We start from the raw sequence: 20,465 nt of genomic DNA, 5'->3' as shown, positions 1-20,465 counted from the left end.
CCCCACACACAAGGCCCTGAAGACACACACAAGCCAGAACAGGGGTTTCAGGGGCCCAAGGATGTTCCTCCTGCAGCTGGTGCCTGACACGGTCCTTAAACCCAGCTCTGCTGGGACTTTGCCCATTTGGGAGACATGGATCGATAAACAACCCCCATGTTTTCTCTGCATCCAGATCAGCCACAGCCCACAAGAAAAATCATTCACCAAAACCCTCTTCTCCAACTACAAAAACTTCTCTACAAGGACAAAGAAAGCAGTGTGGAAGGAACTAGAACATGAACGTGGATCCTATCTCTCTCTCTCTTGCAAGAGGTTAAGATAAAAGAACTTCCACATTCTCAGTAATCTATTTTCTCATATAGCTTTCCTCAACAGTGCTGGGCTAGATGTGACACAAGAATGCAGTAACATGCTAGCTATGCCCGAAATCTCAACAGAGAAATGCAGGGACCCATTGTCCATGGACTCCAGAGTACAGTAAGGAAAAGTGGCCATGCACAAACCATCAGAGGCCTCCTCTTTGCTCTGTGCTGGCCTCAGTGTTCACTTGCCAACAGGTGGCCTGCTAGGCTGAGCCAAGCAAGGCAACCAGAGTTACAGGGGACAAATATGATGACACATAACTGTAGTGATGACCTCTGTTCTGGGACAGGAAAATGGCAGCTACAAAAGGGTCCTTGAGGGAGGGAAATCAAACTGAGTCTTCAAAGATAAGAAGTGAATTTCCAGCCAGCCAAGCAGTGAAGGGCAGTTGAGGCTAATGGAAGGGCAGGCAGAGAGGCCCAGAGGATGCAACGAAGGATGAGGCACATGGGGAGTAGACTTGAGTATAGGAGCCGCTGGCAGGGCCTAAAGAGGCCCTGACAGGATCAGGCCAACACTTAGAGCCCAGGGGGATGCGGTCGGGGGTAGGGAAGGCCCTGGCCGAATGCCCAGCCAGACTTCCCACATCAGAGCCAAGAACTGGAGTCCCGGAGGATTAGATGGAGACTGACAATCCAGGGCCACCCTGTGTATCTCACAGGCCCCTGAGCTTGCAGCCAGGGAAGTGGGGAGGGCTGGGGATGTCTCTGCACCTGGGGAGGGTGTCTGTGGGTCAGCTGCCTCTGTGGCTTAGAAATCCCATCAAGCAGCCACCACTGAGTCAAAGTAAGTGTCCAGCATGAGGGGCAGCATCTGAGGGGTATCCTGCAGGGTGCACCTGCTGCCCTGTCCATGATGGCCAGAGACCCCAGCAATGGGGAAGAGACAGACCACTGTCACTGCCAGGGGCTGTAGCTGCTCAACTTACCACACCAAGGGGACAGGCCCAAGGAACCAGCCAGGCAACCGCACAGCCAAAAGCTGTGGGAACACTTACTCCCATTTCCTCTCACTTGAGCTTTATTTTGTGAATTGACAACTTTTCTCGGGGACTTCTCAGTTTAAGGGTAAGGAAGAATGGCTCCCCGAAAACCACAGGCTCTTACCCAGTGGTGTGCTGGTTGGCAGGCTCCCGGGGTGGGAGGCTCTGATTTGTAGTGCCGACCCATTTCCATGGTGTGGATGCTCACAGCCTGTGGCACGCTACCGGCCAAGGCAGAAGAGGCGGCACCCCAATGCTCAGGTGCAGGGCAGGCGGCCCCAGCAGTCCTGCATTCAACCAATGGCCCGAGGTGGGCTCCCATGAAGGCTGTGTGTGGACGGTCTCGAGAGAGACAAGGCCCACAGGCAGAAAGCTACCAAGCTCCACGAAGGCCCAGAGACCTGCTTTTTATTTTCTTCTCCTGGGCAGATCACCACCCCAGAGTAACCATGCAAAGAAAGGCTAGTCTTCTGCTCTTGCCTTCCCCCAACAAATGAACATTCCTGTCTGGCTCCAAACTGGGACGGAAACTCAAGCCGCCTCATTTATAGTTCTTCTCAACTGAGCAGATGGAGGCGCCCAGAGGGTGTGGGATATTCCCAGGCCTGGGCCATCTCCCTGCACCCATGCTGGGATGCAGGAGGCAGGTGAACAGGGAGAGGGCCGAGGCGGCCCGCAGCATTCTGCTGGGGAAAGACAGCTTCTAAACTGGGTGTGACCTGTCCTGGGGCTGGGACAACCAAGACTTACTCCTTAGGAGGTAAGGGAGAAATCCAGTGAGTTCTGGCTGTGGTGCCACGTGTCCTGACTCCCCCTGAGGGACATCCCACCCTCATGGCAGCATTGACGCATCAATGACTGCTCCTAACTGACACAAACGCTCCATGCAAGCCATCAGCCAGTACTAAGGGGCCAGTCGTTCCCTGCAGGGTTGTACCACAGATGCAGAAAAGGGAGAAAAGCAGCCCCTTCATGCCCTCCCCGCCAGTTTTTGCTACAATTATCAAGAAAACAACCTTGGACAGTTGTGTCCGGTCTCCTTCCAGGGTGGATAAAAGGTGGCCCTCACTGTGGGGTTGCCAGCGACATTCTGTCCAGCCCCGCTGCAGATGGAGGGCCCTAACTCCCTCATAACATCCCCACTCTCTACAGTCCCCCGAGGGATTCTTGTGGGATGCCAACGGCCGGCAGGCTTCCGCACAGCACATGGCCCTCCTGCAGTCTCGGAATGCCTCAGGCTGAGGAGCCAACCCAGGACCCCACAGCCTGGGGGCAGCACAGGCTGTGCCTGTACCTTGTTGAGCTCCCTCAGTTTGCTCTTGGCAGCGGCCACGTCCTCCTGCTCTGTGGCCAGCAGCTTTTCCTTCTCTTCCAGCTGGCGTTTCAGAACTGCCACAGGGTCGCCCTTCTGAGTGGCCTAGAAATGCCCACAGAGCTGCGTTAACAAAGGGGACTGAGAGACAATTTGTTTGTGCCCCACCCCCAACATTGAGACCCTGACCCACAACCAGAGCAGCAGCCTGCTAAAGAGGGAGCAGGGCTGCAAGATGAGCGGGCTTCATTCCGACTCTAGACACCCCTGAGGGAAAGGTGCCCTGCCTCAGCCACCCAATCCGCCCGGCACGTGTAGAAGCTGTTTGGGCCAAAAGCTTTGGATCAGCAGGGTAGGTTTTAGGAGCACGGTGTTTTCCACTAACTAGAGCGGATAGTACCCAGGGCCTCTGTCTGCCCCACTGAGGGGTACCTCTCATGGCCACTGCTTCATGCTTGACACCCACCTCTCAGCAACCATGTGCAGAATGCAGGCTACTGGCTGACATGTGGAGGCTGTGGGGACAGTGACCTGAGCTGCATCCCAGCTCTCTCCTTGGAGGAGGAGTGGTCATCCGCCAGACCTCCTGTAACATAGAGCTCTGTCCTGGCTCTTAACAGCCTTCCAGTTTTGGGTGTGGGGCTCTGGCAGGGCTGTGGCAGAAGCCAAGGCACTTGCAGGGTGATCTGTACAGCCTGCATCTGGGAAGGGGCTGCAGAGTTTTCCCCAGAGAGGTAAGCAAGGCTGTTTCATGAACACTGCAGCACAGCAAGCCAGGTGTGACCAGCCTTGATAGGCATCACTCAGGGGAGGCTGGGGCCCCAAGACCAGGTACCCCTGCAACCCGCTGGCCCTGAGAGGGAGAGGGAGGAGGGTGGGCCCACCTTATGCCAGGTGTCCTGAATGATGCCAGCTTTCTCCGATAGGATCTCAATGAGGCGCTGGGCCTCACCGTCGTTGAACACCATGCTTCCAACAGTGGAGACCAGGGTCTTGTAGGGAAGGCAGAGAGGGCTGTCGGAGTCCAGGGGCCCTGTGCAGGAAGAGGGAAGGGGACTTACAGACACCAGCAAGTAAACTCATCACAGCCTGAAGCAGCAGGGCCATCAGAGCCGAGGGCTCTGCCCAGCTGCCCGGGCTCTGCAGGCTGTATGGTGAGCCTGCCCTGGGTATCTGGACTCTCTCAGAGCACTGAGAAACAGACGGAACTGCAGGGCTGTACAAGCCTCCCAAGTCACAGTGCCCAAGACACCAGAAGGGAAGGTCTTCAAGTAAAGGCTGAGTTTTCCTGGCTTGGAAATGGTTTCCCCACTATTTATCATCAAAATGAGCAGAATTAAGCAAAGCATACTGTTCCAAAGATACTTTTCCTTCCTTCTTTTTCCAGCGGACCATGTGGTCCACCTCTCACCCTGCAGGGCCCAACAAGGTTCACCTCCTGCCATGACCAAGCCCTGTAGCATCTGACTGACCAATGAGCCCGTCATTCCCCATAAACACAGAATGCCCCCCCCTGCATCCCCACAGTCATGAGAGAGGGACGGAAGCAAAAGGCCCGTGTCTCCAAGGCTGCTTCTCTGTGGTCCCATGGGAAAGGAGGCTGCTTCCTATACCCAGGCTTAGACCCTACTTCCACCTCTCCCTGGATGAGTGTGCAGGTTTTAGAAGAGGAAGGTGAGGCTGGGTTCTTCCAGAATTGTCCATTTATCAGTCCATCACACTTCCTGGAGGTCAGTGTTCCAAAGCACTACTGATGCACCCTCCACACATACGTTGCCCTCTCATCACTGGCCCTCAGGTGGCCTTGAAGGCAAGAAAAGGAGAACTGAGATGCCCCACCTTAAATGCCTGCACAGTTCCTCATGTTGAGGCCCCAGTCTGCCCAACAGCTGGACGACAGGCCAAATGAGTTGGACAAAGAGAGAAGGCTGTTCTACAGCAGCACCTTCAGCTAAGCCCACCCCACTGAAGATGACAACTGGGGAAGGTTTCCATAGCAACCCTAAATTCTCTGGCTTGTCACAGTATTTTCACTTACTAGTCACAATATTTTCATCACAAGTCAAAGCATTTAGCACGATACCTTAATAAGGGGAATGTGGCATGTGGGCGAGCTGGTTGCTATGAGCTCCTTCATTTTAGAACATCTCACCTTGGTGAAGCTCAGGAGATTAAAAATAACCATGTTGACATTAAGGCCTAAGAGTTCAAGGGTGTCACAAAAATTGGGGGGGATGCCCCTTCAACCTTCTTTGTTGACACTGAAATACATACATAATTTTAATGGTAAACTTATACACACTTAAAATCCTGAGTACAGCGAAGCCAAGAATACAAAGCGCTCTCAAGTTCACTATTGGAAGAAAACCCCAGTGTTAGCATTTTGGCTTATGGGCTTCCTGCTTTCCCCCTCAGACTACAGACAGATGTTTACTGTCAGTGTCTCCCAGAAGAGGGAGGCCCACTCATTTCAGAGACTCTGCTGGAGTGCGACAAGACAGGATGGCCTCTCTGAAGCTGATCACTGCAGATGCTTTCCCTTCCTGACCCAGTCTGCTCCTGTGTTGGCCACCAGCCACGTGTGACCACTGGGTGCCAGAAATGTGGCTAGTGTGAATGGAGGTGCACTACACGTGGAAGCACAAACCACGATGAAGACTTGATATGAAATGAAAAATAAAATACCTGTAATAATTTACATTGATTGCATGTTGAAATGCTAATTTGGGTAAGCTGTGTTAAATAAAATATATCATTAAAATTAATTCTATTTGTTTACTGTTTGCCTTTTTTAATGGGGCTACTAGGAAAGTTTAAATTACACACGTGGCTCATATGTGTGGCTCATGTTGTATTTCTACTAGACAGGTTGGTCCCTTCTTTCCAGCCATGGAGACCCCCAAAGTTCCCTGCTCAAGTCCTGGCAGCCTCTGTCCCTGCAGGGGTCTAAGAGTGATGGGGGCTCAGCCCTCCCTTGAATACTTTCCCTGAAGACCACCCTACAGGGCCCCCAGGGCCACCACTGCACCACACCTGGATAACACAGCCACACTTTGCTATGCGATGTTTCCTTCACAGGCATCATCCTGGCATTCTGGGCAAATATGTGTCCCCTCATAGAGGGCTGGAGAACAGACCCCAGAGGCTGTCCTCAAAACTTCCCAGAGTACTACTCTGTGAGAGTGTCATTCTAATATACCCTTATTAAAACTTTCTAATGTAATTATATGAAATTTTATTAGACATTTTAGTGAACAAAGTAATGAACACTAAATGAAACAATCTAATGCTATGTTGAGCGAAACTTAACTCTACGCTGCCCACCTCCTACACTTCCCACAGAAACTGCCACGGCCTTCTCCATGCTCAAACACTATCTTTTCAATTATTTTTAGAGAGCCATAACTATATTTTTTCACTAAGTCTTCCAGGTTAGAATGGTGCTGTTTCTATTCTCCCCAAGTCTGGGCAGGTAAAACTCAACAATAAAAAGAAAAGTGCTTGAAGTAGGAACTAAGTTCTGGACCTCTGCATGAGTCGTGAGGCCCAGAGCGGTGGCAGCTCACCTCTGATGAGGCGCCCGTTCCTGGGAGGAGGACACACTGACTCCATCAACAAATACCGCACTGGTAAGGGCTAACACATGCCAGCGCACCATGTGGGTCTCCAGCAAATACTCACAGACTAGAAGTAATCCCTGGTATTACAAAATCTTAAGGCACTGAAATAAAGTTGTCAAAGACTCAACATCTAATCTGTTAAACCACAGATCTTACCAAGACCACATGGCAGTGAAGTGCAGTGAGATCAGCTCCTGCAGCCAGCACTTGGCCCACCCCGGGGAACCTGAGACCAGGAACAGTCGGCAGGGAGCCCTGGGGGAGGTAGGGGGCAGCAGGACAGGGATAGGTGGCAAGGCAGGGCTAGTATCCTACTGCTGGCAGTGATCCTGACCCGTCTGGCAAGGGCCTGGCCCTAAAGAAACTGGAGAGGCCTGGGCTCACAGCACAGCTTCTCCTGAGCAGGGCAGCCTTGGACATGTCTTTCACCTCCAGGTGACAGCTCTGCTGTGGTCTAGACCAGAACCTACAGAACAGCAGGCTTGCTGAGGAGATCTGGAAATGAGATTTTTATGTGCCATCTCCTGACCTTTAGCGCTGCCAGCTAACTCAGTGAAAAATAAATAAATAAAACCACTGTAGGGCTGAACAAATACATCTGTGGGGCAGGTCCAGTCTGCAGGTCACCGTGGGCAAAGGGGCACTATGGTCAATAAGGTCGCTGGAGCCAGGTGGCATGGCCTTGAATTCAGCTCAGCTCCTTCCCGCCTGTGCGTCCCAGGGCAAGTAGCTTTGCCTCCTTCACCTCATTCTCTCATCTGTGAAATGGGGGTAATAACTGGTCCTCTCTCCCAGCCTTGCCACAAAGACTAAGTTGCAGTGTCTTGGAGCAATGCCTGGCATAGGGTGAAGCATGCACAATCAATCAACAGGGCCACCATCGAGCCCCAATCACAGGAGAATCCCAGGCCCTGACACCTCTCTGAACAGACTTAGGGAGGAGCTCTGAGTGGCTGAAGCAACTCCGGCCTTTCTCCTACTCCCAGCATAATGATCCCCATGCAGAGGTGGTGCCCAGGAGCCAGCCCTCTGAGGAAAGAGCACCATGGCCCAGGTCCTCTGGCTCCTGCCTCGCACCACTGTCCTCACTCACGAAGGCTAAGGGGCAGCATGCTTAGGCAGGCGAGAGGCCCTCTGCCTCCCTGGGCTCTCAGCCAAGAGGTATGCAGGGCTTGGAGCATTAACACTTCAAATTCCAATACTACACTCCCTTTTGTGACTGTGCTGGGAGGCTTAATCACCTAAAATTAAACTTGTCTTACAAAAAGGCACTTAGGAGTCTCTTTCTCTTTGTCAACTGTGAGGTTCTTTGAGGAGAATCTTCTCTCTGCCCACATAATTACCAGGATCTCCAATGGGACTCTGCAGCCCAGTGCTGTTTCAGCAGCAGCCCCCCAGTGTCCCACTACTGGAATGCTCCTGTACTGCTCCTGCCCAGTTTACTCAACCAACAGCAAAGGTGGTGGTACTGCTCCCATGTGCTCCACCAGCTGTGCAACGGGAGGCGGAGGGGTGGGGAGAAGGACTGTCACCACAGCCCTGGGACATCAAATAGCTCCACCTCAACTTCAACTGTTGCTGCAGATACCCAGGAACCCTGCCCAGAGCCAACAGGTCCAGGGGGGTCTTCAGACAAAAAGTGTGCACCTACTGTGTACCTGGCAGTCTGCAAAATGCTTGGCTCGGAAAGGTAAGTTAGAGATGAAACTGCCAGCTAAGAGGGAGAGGAGACAGGCCACATGGCGACCACAGAGCACAGCCACACATGGGGAACCTGTGTACCGCCAAGGGAGCAACCCTGGCAGCAAGGTCAGGAAAGGCTTTCAGAACAGGGGATGCCTGAGCCACTGGGAAGAGAGAGGCCAAGGGCTCAGGGAAGGAAAGGTATTTAAGGAACGGGAGCAGCAAGGACAGGCACTAAGGCTCACAGGGACCTTAGTAGAGTACAGGAAAGTGAGACAGGAGTAGGTTCAAGTCTTCACAGATCCCAGAGATCCAGATTTTATCCTGTAGGCAACAATGCCTAGAAAGGAGCAAGATGTGCATCTGGGAAAAGTTATTTCAAAACACACATGGGGACAAGGCTGGAGTTAGACAGATCAGGGAAGATCCAGGGCCAAGGGCAGTCAAAAAGCTAAGTTGAGGGACAGAGATCCAGATGTCAACCCAGGGACTGACAGCAGAGCCTACCATGGGGGCTGGGGGAGAACTCCAATGGCAGAGACACTCTCTGGGAATGTCTTTCCTCAGGGAATGGCCAGACCAGTTCCCAGGCCTCTGCCTTAAACATAAACACAGGCTGCATGGTTGCTGCCTCTGGACCCTGTGCAGGTGCCACAACAGTGCAGCCAGACCCCAACCTTAGGGAACCTTCCAGGCCCTGACATCCCCAATCACCTGAGCCAAACTCAGGTTGAAGGCCCCTCCACACCTCCATCAAGCTAGCACCACACAAGCAATCACTGGATTTAGAGCGGAAGGAAAGCCCCCGACTCCTGCTGACCCTAGGTCCAGAGCGTGTCACCCCAACTCAGTGAAGCCGGCTGGTACTCCCACCCCTAGAGATAAGGAACTGGGCCAGGATTATCACTGGCCTCCTTACTAGCTGCACATCTGTGGATGGTAGCCACAGGGGTCCTCCTGAGCTTGTGGGGAAGCAGCCCTGCTGAGGCCCTCAATGAAAGGCCTACCAAATGCGTCAGAAGCCCGGCTGCAGCACCCTCTGTCTACATCATTGCCCCTCCACACCACGACAGAGGTGGGTCGGAGCAGCATGCACACAGCCACTCCAGGCCCAGCTTGGTTGTGAAGCCCAGTGCTGCCCTGAGGCTGCACTGCCTTCTGATCAGATATAGGCCCCTGACTGGGGCTCCACCTGAGCCCTAACTGCCATGGACACTAACATCTGATGCTTTAAGTGTACCAGAACAAAGGGCAAACAATGGCAGGAGAAACCCTAATTGGGGCCTTTGAATTAGGCCTCTTCCTTTGGTTGGAGAAAAAAGTAATCTGTTAACAAACTGGGAAGTGGAGCATTTAATGATGTCTCAAGCAACTTAAAAATTCTGTAGTCCGAATGACTATTTTTCTCATTATGCTTAGAGATTTCACCCCCAAAATTCAATACAATTTTATCTGAAAACATACACACATCATAATGGTTCTTAAAGAAAGACAACCTCTGGGGGACCTCTGGGCTAGGTCCTTCCTCGGGCTTCCTCAGGTACGCAGGCTGGTCTGAGAAGAGCACCCCTCAGGTGACAAGCTGTTACCTAATGCCTGCAGGAAAAGACAAGAAGCGCCAAACTATGGGCTTCCTGACCTCAGCTGCCTAGGGGCAGCAACTGGAGCCATAGCGCCATGTTTCAGGGAGACAGGACGGAAAGTTCTGAATGGACATCCTCTGGCAGCCTCTCTAGGATGTGGTAGTGCCACCCTGGGAGTTGGCTTGCTTCCCTAGGGGATGGCTTGGTTCTTTTAAAAAGAAGAAACAAAAAAGTTGGGTTTGAAGAACTTGCATAGAAAGTGAACAAAGGCTCAAAAGCCCCACAGAGATTCTTCAGAGCTGCAGTTCAAAAGAAAGAACAGCAACCTCAATCTCAGTACACATATGTCTGTGCACTTCAGCCCTTAAGTGGGTGAAGAGCACTGCTGACAGGGCCTGGGCCCAAGGGGGACCACAGATGGAGGGCCCAAGGCTCAAGGCTCAAGTTCCTGCTGCTATTTGCTGGCTGCGTGACTTCTGGGAAATCTCAAAACAGGTAAAAACTATGAATCCATCTACAGAACACTGGGCGTAAATGCACAGAAAAGAGCTTCATAAACCACACACCTGACCAAAACTCTGGTTGAGGAGAACAATGGTGTCACATTCCTGGTGGTGACCGAACACCAGGCTAGGACATAGCAAGCACACAGTGCATGAAGGCCGGGGACAGGACATGCAGGAGGAAAGGATGTTACTACCAAGTCACCTGCTATAAGTCATTACCCCTGCTACACTCAGGTACCCTGAGTAGCCTTCCTGCTGGGTCTGAAAATCTTTCCCCATATCCTCTGACCTCTGGGGAACGCTACCCCTACAGAACATGCTCCAATTTGTGCATTTCCACCTGCTCTGCTGCTCTGGCAGAGGCAGAGGCAACCCTGCGGCACAGCATGGAGCTGAAGGGCCCCAAGATGCTGCCAGGCTCATAGTTGGAACCACCTTGAACCTCCCATCTCATCTCAGTTCATGACTATTTACTAGGTGCCCAGGGGCTGGGACAGACTGAGAACTGGCCACTTTCTTTCCTCAACCTGGCCCCCACAAAAGAGCAAGGACTCCTCTCTGCTGCTCAGATGACACTCAGGGGACCTATGGTCAGGGCTGGGCTGCCTCACAGCACCCAAGATGACAGGAGTTCTGCTTTGGTACAGTGTGGGCCTATTTATTTGACTCTCAAACAATAGTTTTTATTGTTTTTTCCATTTAAAAAATAACATGTTACAGAAAAACTGGAAGATGCAGAAAGGTGAAAGGAAGATACCAAAATTTACCCAATTCTTCCCTGCAAAGACAGCCTTTCTCCCATGTTGACTTGGGTAAGGTCACAGCAGGGTCACAAATGCCCATGTCTGAGAGGTTTTCTACTTCCTGAGGCTGGCTGGGCTCTCCTGGGCCCTGAAGTGATGGCCTTCTGGCCCTGGAGTAACAGCCTATGTCTGCAGGTGAACAAGGGGGATCGGCATGAAGCCAGTCCAAGAAAGAAGGACCATGCCTGGGGCACCCACCTTGTCTCAGCTTCACTCAGCCGCCACATTGTGGAAACCAAGCCCCAGTGGAAGCTTGATGTTCTAGAGCTCATTAAGAATGTGGAGTTTCCAGAACGCACATCCTGTGCTTCCCAAGTCTAAGCCTTTGGTTTGCCCACGGCCCAAGCCCTAACAGTATTAATCTGGGCTCACTTCCAGGTGCTGGAACAGAACAGCTTTCTTGAAGGTGTAACACTAACATTCCCATTAGCACATGTGGGGTGCAGGGGAGGCAGGCTGGCCTCATTATGTCTGCAGAGACTAAATCCGAGGACAAAAATAGATTTTAAAAAAACCACCACCACGTACACACACTTCCTGTGAGAGAAACGTGGCTTTCCTAATAAACACCATGCACAAGTGCCACTGTAATGACCAGAGAACGAGACCTGCACAGTGCTGCAAATACTCCTGCAAATACTTCTCTACAATTCCATGAATCCCCTCTTCTCCAACATTGAGAAAAGAATCTGTGCTTTTTGTTTTGTAAGCAAGTGTTTTCCACATCTGGGTTTCTAATGCTTCCCTGGCATCATCCACGATTCTGCAGTACCACATGAGCCATGGATCAGATGGAGGGCACTGGAGAACACTCATGTGGGCCCTCATTGCTCTGCAAGGACGGGAAGTCATGAAACATCTTTGAAAAGCTGTGTAGCACTGCCTTCCTAAATTAAAAGTGTACCTCCTTTCTGACTTAGCAATTACATACCTAGGGATTTACAGATATACTCATACGACAATATGCCTACATCATGGCAGCACTAATTTTAGCAGCAAAAACATCTGCATACTACTTAATGTCCCTTAAATAAATTCCAATACATTCATGTGAAGGAGTGTGACATGGCTGAGAGCAGCAGCCTTGTGGGTGCTGTGTGAGAGATGTCACCAGTACTCCAGCAAAGAAAGCAAGTTCCAAAGCTGCGTGCACCGCAGGCCCCCTGTGTGAGCCAGGGTGAGGAGCATCTCCAGGCATCCCATGTGAAGTGGGTGGTGAAAGGGATGGAGTAGAAAGAAAAGACTTTCAATTTTCACCTTCCATGCTTCCATACTGTTTGAGTCCTGTTTGCTGGAAGCACAATATTTACACAATAATAAAAAAACAAGGATTAGGAAGGCAGGTGTTCACTGTCAAATCTGACCACAGACAAGTGGTAAAAACCTGTCACACAGCCCCAATTTGTTCTTGTAGGAAAATCAGATCAGAAGTTCTGGAAAAGTTCCAACTTGGGCCTGCAACAGCATGTCTGGTGTCCACCTCCACACCCGCCGGGCTCCCTCTGAGGTGCCTGTCAGCGAGGGCCCTGATCCGCATCTGTGGTAGACCCCAACTCTGGGGCAGGTTTTGCCGCTGATTTGTCACATGTCATGAACCAGCCACAGCCTCCATGACCTCACTTGTCACATCTCAACTCACTGTGACACAGAGGACAAAGGACAACAGGGCACTCACCCTACCTATTCAGGATATAGGCAGACCAAACAAAGCAGGCAAGGAGCTGGGTGGCGCCAACACATGGCTGCAAAGGCGTGTTGATTTCCACAGGGTCACCTCCCTTTCTACGGTTCCTGTTCAGAGCAGGGCTGTCCAACAGAAGTTATTATACTCTTAGAGATGTTCATCTGGACTGTCCCAAACGGCAGCCACCAGCTATGTGTGACTACTGAGCACATGGAATGTGGCTAGTACACCTGCTTCTCTTTTACTGACTTTTGATTGATTTGAATGTTAACTTAGATAGCCCAATGTGACCAGCAGCTCCTGCACAGGATGGCATGGCCCTAGACTCTGGCTTTCTAGTGCCTGTGGTTAAAACCTCATGCACTGGAGCCCTCCCCTGCCTGAGCCAAGGGCTCCTCAATTCTGGGAAGGAATTCCTTCCTGGCCTGCTCCCCATCAGTAATCCAGAACCCACTCCCCACCCTGCCAAAACTACTCACATCTCCAGGCCCCAGAGTTTCTGGATCCCCAGGGCCAGCCACACCAGCCAGAGCCATGCCCACAGTTCCCTAGAGTTGGGCACACATGACCCCTGAGAAGCTGAGGGTGGACAGACCCTGAGCAGGCAAAGAAAAGCTCAACCCCAGGTGGCAGGAGTCAAGGGTAGGCAGCCAGGGCTGACCACACCCTTTTGAGCCAAGGGATGAACACAGGACATGAGGTATAACTGCATGAAAAGAACACAACCTGCCTCTCACTCAGAAACACGGTTTTGGCCACAAAGGCTAACTTGAGTAAAATTAATCCTGGATTACTAAACTCTACGTTCAAGATGTAATTGCAAGGGAAGTGTAAGCCCCATTCCCTAAGCCAGTGGGAGAGTCCCTGCATCCACAGATTGGTTCCTCACACCCTCAGTCATCACAGCTTGCAATGAAGAAGGCAGAGTGCTAGGAAGGCAGGAGCCTTCCTGCGAATGAGGAAAGGCTCCTGCAGTGGAGTAGGGCCTTGATGACAACAAACAAGCGACAACCCACAAACAAAGCATATCATTGGCTCCTGAGCTCACAGTGGGTCTTCAGAGCAAGCCCTGAACTGCGCATTTATATTTGGGAACACCCACAGCACCCTGAGGAGAGAAGCACACACCTCCTTCTCCACCCTCAGGCCCACAGTCCCTCAGACAGAGGTGCAAATGCATGAAGCCAGGCATTACAAAGACAGTCGGCCTCACCCTTCCTGCCCCCCCTGGCGGTGACTTGGGTATCCTTACTATACTCAAGCATGATCCTGGGACCAGGCGTGTCAGCATCCCCTGGGAGCTGGTTAGAAATGCAGAGTCTCAGGCCCCACCCAGAACTACTGAGTCAGAGGGTATCATATGTATCTTAAAACTGGAGAAGCAACAGCACTACGGAAAATCACTATTTCTGAAGACAGACTATTTCGTGATCTTCACGGAGTTGGGGATGGGAATGGCCTGCATCTACCATGGCGGGTGGCTGTGGGGGTGGATGGGCGCTCAAAAATGGCTTTACACACCAGCCATAGGAACACAGGGCTGAAATTACTCAGTGCAAATTCAGGGAAAGGAAAAATTACATACAAGAAAGAATTTTCCCCATGTTGTTCAGAAAGTGAGATACCCTGAATAAAGAATTCACCTTTCAGATGTCCTACCTGCCACACACATTACCCCGTGCAGTGGTGTTTTCACTATGGTCCTGTCTTATGTTTCCACAAGGCTGGCTGTGTGGCCAAGCACCTTTGCAATTTTCTCACTACAACTTCCGAATGACATCAGGCCTTCCACCATCTTCACTGAGCTATATTAGTTCTGGCTGTCTTTTCTATTTCCCAGAGTTTGATTTCTTTTTAAATTAAATCTAATTCATGCAACCCTATATTTTTAGAGGGGTCTAGTCTAAGCAGGCTCTTCCTAATCTTGACCATGCCGCCCAAGATCACTGCCTGAATGTTTCTCCTCCCCAAGGAAATGATGCATCCTCCCCTCACTGCAGTTCTTAAGAGATGATACAGTCCACTTCGGGACCCTTCTATTCTGTGGCCTGCCTGTCCTTCAGCTGGCACCCTATTTGTAATAACAATAGCTTGGAAATATGTTCACACATCAGAGAGAACTGGCCTTCCAAAAGTTACTGAGAAATCTATCCAATATCCTTACCTATTTTCCCCTCCAGATGGGACTTTTATAATACACCCCTCAATAGAACTGTTGTGTAGGTTCACACAGGTCATCAAATTAGACCCTCCTAACAAGGGTCTCTATCACCTGCAAATTAGGGCCATTTGATACCTTCCTAATAGTATCATTATATTTCTGTTTCATGCCTTATTTCAAATGTCTAAAGCCATGTGTGGTAATAATGGCTATAGGATACAGGAAGCTATTCTGGACATACCTGGTGTGGGAAAGCCAGAAAACAGGCCAGCTCTCGGTTACATCCATAGGACAGGGCAGTGTGCCCCCTCCAGCCTGTGGGGCAGAGCTGAGGCTGAGTATGTGAGGACCCTGTGGGGCCAGTGGGCTGGACCTTGATGCTCAGCAGGAGCCTGAAGCCATGGGGCCCACTGCACTGAGCAAATGCCCCCCACCCTCCCCCACTAAAAGCTGGGGAAGGAGGAAACCTGAGGAAAGGTAATGTAGCTTCACAGAAGGGCAAGTGAGGGAACCCAGCTAAAACCTGAAGGTCCTGTGCTGCCTGGCATGGGTCCCAATCTTTTCAGACTCCTAAGATACCTCATTAAGACAAATGCAATTATTTCCAAATCAACTAATGGCTAGTCAAAGACTTTAAAAAAAAGAAAAAGAAAACATAAGACTACTGAATTTAATGAATATGAAAGAGGAACTCATTAGCCCAATTTCTATAGTAATATGAACTAAAAAAGAAAAGGAAATTAATGTTCTATATTTTATACACACACACACACACACACACATATATATATACATACACACACACACACACACACATATCAAATATTCCTTTAAATAACTGGGGTAGGGTAGAGGTTGGGGAAGAGGGGAAATGCTGGGTGGGTGTGGGGCAGGTGCCATTGCTCCTCAAAAACATCCTACCCTTATTCACTCAACAAACATACTGAAACAAAGCTACCCTAAAGTTATCAGGTAAGGTAAGAACAGAATAGACTGACAGAATGCAGTCAGATGTTTAAGAATTATTTGCCAAGACACAGAAGTGTTCTGGATTGTGTGGTAGACAAATTCCTAATTCCTCCTCTCTCCTTGTACTATTCACCCTTCTCCCATGTCACTTTGCAGTCTCTCCCAATGGAGTCAGTGGACTTTCCACTCCTTGATGCCGGCTCAGTCACATGACTTGCTCTGGCCAACAGGATGGTGGTTTGAAACATGCCCTTTATAGTTCTGCCGTAACCATGAAAAGGGTCTCTGCCCTGAGTCAATGAAGCCTCAGCCTGGGCCCCAGAATGAACACATGTGGAAGAGACCTATGCTTGACATGCAGCAAGGAGCCAAACCCGGTTAAACTGCAGCATGAAGCAGAGCCACTCAGCTGAGACCACCCAGACCCATCAACCATCAGCCATAAGCAAGAATAAATGACTGCTGGTGTAAGCCACCAAATTCTGGAATGTCTGTTATGCAGCCTTGTTATGGCACTAACTGACTGACACAGGTGACTCCCTGAAAGGGAATCCATAAACCATTTAAAGATAGCTTTTCCCTCCAAGTTTATAAAAAAGTCAAAGTTACTTACCAGGCTCACCTTTCTTCTTTGAACCAGACTTCTTCTTTGCACGAACCTCTTGTTTTGGTGCCTCCTGGCTCTGGACCACATCTGCATTTCTGCCCTGGATGGGAGCTGACTCTGCTTTCTTACCCTGATTGGCAGATGCCTCCACCTTTTTGCCCTGGTTGAGGGACCCTTCTGGCTTTTTGCCCTGGTTTGGGGTTCCCTCTCCCTTTTTGCCTTGATCAGAGGACCCCTCTGCTTTTTTCCCCTTGTTTGCAAAACCCTCTGCCCTTGTGCCTTGATTAGCAACCGAATCTGCCTTTCTGCCCTGGTTGGATGTCCCCTCCACCTTTTTGCCCTGGTTAGGGGTCCCCTCTGTCTTTTTGCCCTGGTTCTGGGCCCCTTCTGCCTTCTTGCCCTGGTTCTGGGCCCCCTCCACCTTTTTGCCCTGGTTGGGGGCCCCCTCTGCCTTCTTGCCCTGGTTCTGGGACCCCTCTGCCTTCTTGCCCTGGTTCTGGGCCCCCTCCGCCTTCTTGCCCTGGTTCTGGGTCCCCTCTGCCTTCTTGCCCTGGTTCTGGGCCCCCTCTGCCTTCTTGCCCTGGTTCTGGGCCCCCTCTGCCTTCTTGCCCTGGTTCTGGGCCCCCTCTGCCTTCTTGCCCTGGTTCTGGGCCCCCTCTGCCTTCTTGCCCTGGTTCTGGGCCCCCTCTGCCTTCTTGCCCTGGTTCTGGGCCCCCTCTGCCTTCTTGCCCTGGTTCTGAGCCCCCTCTGCCTTCTTGCCCTGGTTCTGGGCCCCCTCTGCCTTCTTGCCCTGGTTCTGAACCCCCTCTGCCTTCTTGCCCTGGTTCTGAGCCCCCTCTGCCTTCTTGCCCTGGTTCTGGGCCCCCTCTGCCTTCTTGCCCTGGTTCTGGGTACCCTCTGCCTTTCTGCCCTGGTTGGGGGTTGCCTCCACCTTTTTATTCTGGTTCAAGACCACTTCTACCCTTTTGCTCTGATTCTGCACCCCCTCTGCCTTTTTGCCCTGGTTTGGGGTCCCCTCCTCTTTTTTGCCCTGGTTGGGGGCCCCCTCTACTTTTTTGCCTTGATTCTGCACCCCCTCCCCCTTTCTGCCCTGATTCTGGGCTCCCTCCACTTTTTTGCCCTGATTCTGGGACACCTCCACCTTTCTGCCCTGGTTGGAGACCCCTTCCACCTTTTTGCCCTGATTCTGGGCCCCCTCTGCCTTTTTGCCCTGATTAGGAGCCCCCTCCACCTTTTTGCCCTGGTTGGGGGCCCCCTCTGCCTTTTTGCCCTGATTCTGAGCCCCTTCTCCCTTTTTGCCCTGATTCTGGGCCCCCTCTGCCTTTTTGCCCTGATTGGGGGCCCCCTCTCCCCTTTTGCCCTGGTTGGGGGCCCCCTCTGCCTTTTTGCCCTGGTTCTGGGCTCCCTCTGTCTTTTTGCCCTGGTTCTGGGCTCCCTCTGTCTTTTTGCCCTGATTGGGGACCCCCTCTCCCTTTTTGCCCTGGTTCTGGGTACCCTCTGCCTTTTTGCCCTGGTTGGGGATGCCCTCTGCCTTTTTGCCCTGGTTGGGGGCCCCCTCTGCCTTTTTGCCCTGGTTCTGGGCTCCCTCTGCCTTTTTGCCCTGATTGGGGACCCCCTCTCCCTTTTTGCCCTGGTTGGAAGTCCCCTCTGCTTTTTTGCTCTGGTTCTGGGCTCCCTCTGCCTTTTTGCCCTGATTGGGAACCCCCTCTCCCTTTTTGCCCTGATTGGGGACCCCCTCTCCCTTTTTGCCATGACTGGGGACCCCCTCTGCCTTTTTGCCCTGGTTGGGGGCACCCTCTGCCTTTTTGCCCTGGTTCTGGGCTCCCTCTGCCTTTCTGCCCTGTGCAGCACCAGTGGCCAGGATACTGGCCTTGGCACCCACTGGGGGTACAACCACCATAGGCACCTCCTTGGGAGCAGTTTCCAAGATGGCAGCCTTTGAGGCAAGAACCTGGATGGAATTCACTACAGAACTGACTGCTGGCTCCACTTTTGCCACTTTTTTCTCCTTCTTCTTTTTGTCCTTAGGCGAGGAGGCTGGCTTCTCTTGAGGCATGGCTGGCACCGTGGCTACAGGGGCAATGACCACAGCAGGCTGGACCAGGGTTGGAGCCACAGCCACTGCAGGTGCCCGCACTGGGTCTTTGAGGAGGATGGTAACGTTGGGGGCTGGCTCATGGTCAGGTATCTTCCCGTTGGGTTTCTCTTCCTTTTTCTTTGTCTTCCCTTTCTTCTCCACTGTTTTCTCCTTCTTTTTCTTCTCCACTTTCTGGTGGTGAGTTTTCGCCATCTCCTTACGCTGGTTTGCTAGGGCTTCCTCATAGGATGTCTCCTTCATGGAGAAGGTCGAGACCAGGAAGATGCCAATGGCAGAAACAACCATGAATCCACCAAAGACCACAACCCCCAAGGTTTGAGTGTCGTAAATATCCATCCTGGCTTGCTTCTTTCACCTGCCAAATACATACAAGTAGATTACTTTTTGCAGAAACTGAAGCATTGATAGTTCCTATGCCCAGCCCCATCACCAAACTTGGGGTTTCACTAATTCTTCAGATTGATAAAACCAAAGGAGAAAGAAAATCCAGGCAATCTCTGATGTCATACATTCTTACCCACCCCACTTTAGAAGTGAACAATTTTTACACAAGACATGAACAAGGTGTAAAAACTGGTGCCAGAAGATACAAAGCAACACAGAGATGCAGAGTGAAGTTATAATGAAAGACTCAACAGCCATAACCACAATTCAGAATGTTCGCCAGCATAGGGGTCAAAGATCACATGAGCACAAGCACAGGCCAGGTGTAAGACAATGAGGAGAGGTTAAGTGAGGACTATAGCAAAAATGGCCCAGTAAACTTGGGAGCAAGTGTCCCCAGCCACAGCTGATTGTTGCAGAAATGTGAGCAACTATGCTGGGAGAGCTTCTGCTTTTCACATGAAGCCAGGAGTCCTTTTTTCTTAATGTGAATTTGTGTGATTAAAAAAAAAACAATGGTGAACTAACCTGAACACTTCTGCAGGCTTTCAGCCACTTGCCTTCCGGCCAGCAGATCCCTGTGAGCCGTCCCTACTCTGCTGCCTCCCTTACCCCCAGTGCAGGTAAACACAACTAGTCAGAGACAGAGAAGAAAACCTCTGCACTGCAATCTGGAGAAGTGATTGAGAATCTGGTGAGGAGAAACAACCTTGTGCAGTGATAGCTCCTTTAGAGTTCTGGATCCTCAATGTGCACATTAGCAACAGTAAGTACCAAGTTTTGGAAGGCCACCAAATAAAAGACTCCAGCTTTGGAATTTCACATCTGGAGACCACAAGGTGGGAGGGAGGACAGTGTTACCCCCTAAGCAGGTCCACTCCTTGCCCTGGGGAGGGCGCCCTTTGCCTGAGGACACTCCAACCAAGAGGATGAACCAGCCCTCTCGCTGCCCAGGGACCAAGTCCAAAGGGCCCTAAGCAGCCAGACCCACACCTCCCTGGCTGCCAGCACAGGCTAGCTCTGACTTCAGTGGACAGCTCCACCAGGTTTATTTGGATGTGTTCAATTTCTATCAACTAATTTTCATGCTATTATCACATTCTCCCTCCCTGGACAGTGAGAAACAGGGCCTAGCCCCCACCCCCCAACCCCAACAAGAATCAGTGAACAGAATAGAATGCAAGTGTGAAAAGGTGGGTAAGGGAAGGTGCAAAGTCAGAGAAGGGAGCAGGGGAGAGGCCCTTCTCCCCTCACCAGCATGACCCCACAAAATCTCTAGATACTGTGATAGAGGCTTGTCAGTAGCTTAAGAGTTGAGATTCCTCTTTCCTTGGAAGTGGGGGAGGGAAACAGTGGGAATTTCTGAACAACAATCATGAAATTCAAATTTTGACTTTAGGGCATTTTAAAGAAGGACCTGAAAAGGATTGTTTTAAATGTCTAAGCATTATGTTCTAAGAAAAATCACTCACCGCAGAACACAGTTTCACTGAGACTTTCTAATAAAACCCTCGCAGCAAGAAGGTGTGATGCACTCAGGACAAAAACTTCACAGCATGCCCTTTCCATGGGGGCAACTCCACAGGCTGCAGCTGTGACACGCCTCCTCCCAGACCAACACAGTCTGCAAGGACCAAGCCAAATCCTTCTGTATATGAAGTCTTAGGCAGGCTCATGGAGCTTTTAAATCCCGGACAAGTGGATTCT

General features: G+C 51.2%; 1 protein-coding gene across 7 annotated transcripts in view; it reads right to left on the bottom strand.

Moving 5' to 3' along the window:
* The window catches only part of RRBP1 (ribosome binding protein 1), a 70,294-nt gene that overhangs the window by 23,010 nt on the left and 26,819 nt on the right, over positions 1–20,465 (bottom strand). For all 7 annotated transcript variants that reach the window (XM_057502700.1, XM_057502701.1, XM_057502703.1 and 4 more), the window contains exons 2-4: positions 16,283–18,729; positions 3,545–3,693; positions 2,643–2,765 (exon numbers count right to left, since the gene is read on the bottom strand). In XM_057502700.1, coding sequence (XP_057358683.1) covers positions 2,643–2,765; positions 3,545–3,693; positions 16,283–18,710 — 2,700 coding nt within the window. In that variant the 5' untranslated portion in view covers positions 18,711–18,729. The remainder of the gene's footprint in view (positions 1–2,642; positions 2,766–3,544; positions 3,694–16,282; positions 18,730–20,465) is intronic.

The sequence above is a fragment of the Manis pentadactyla genome, chromosome 5 (genome assembly GCF_030020395.1).
Source record: "Manis pentadactyla isolate mManPen7 chromosome 5, mManPen7.hap1, whole genome shotgun sequence".
Taxonomy (NCBI): domain Eukaryota; kingdom Metazoa; phylum Chordata; class Mammalia; order Pholidota; family Manidae; genus Manis; species Manis pentadactyla.
The sequence above is the reverse complement of the archived record's forward strand: the minus strand, read 5'-3'. Positions and strand labels throughout refer to the sequence as shown.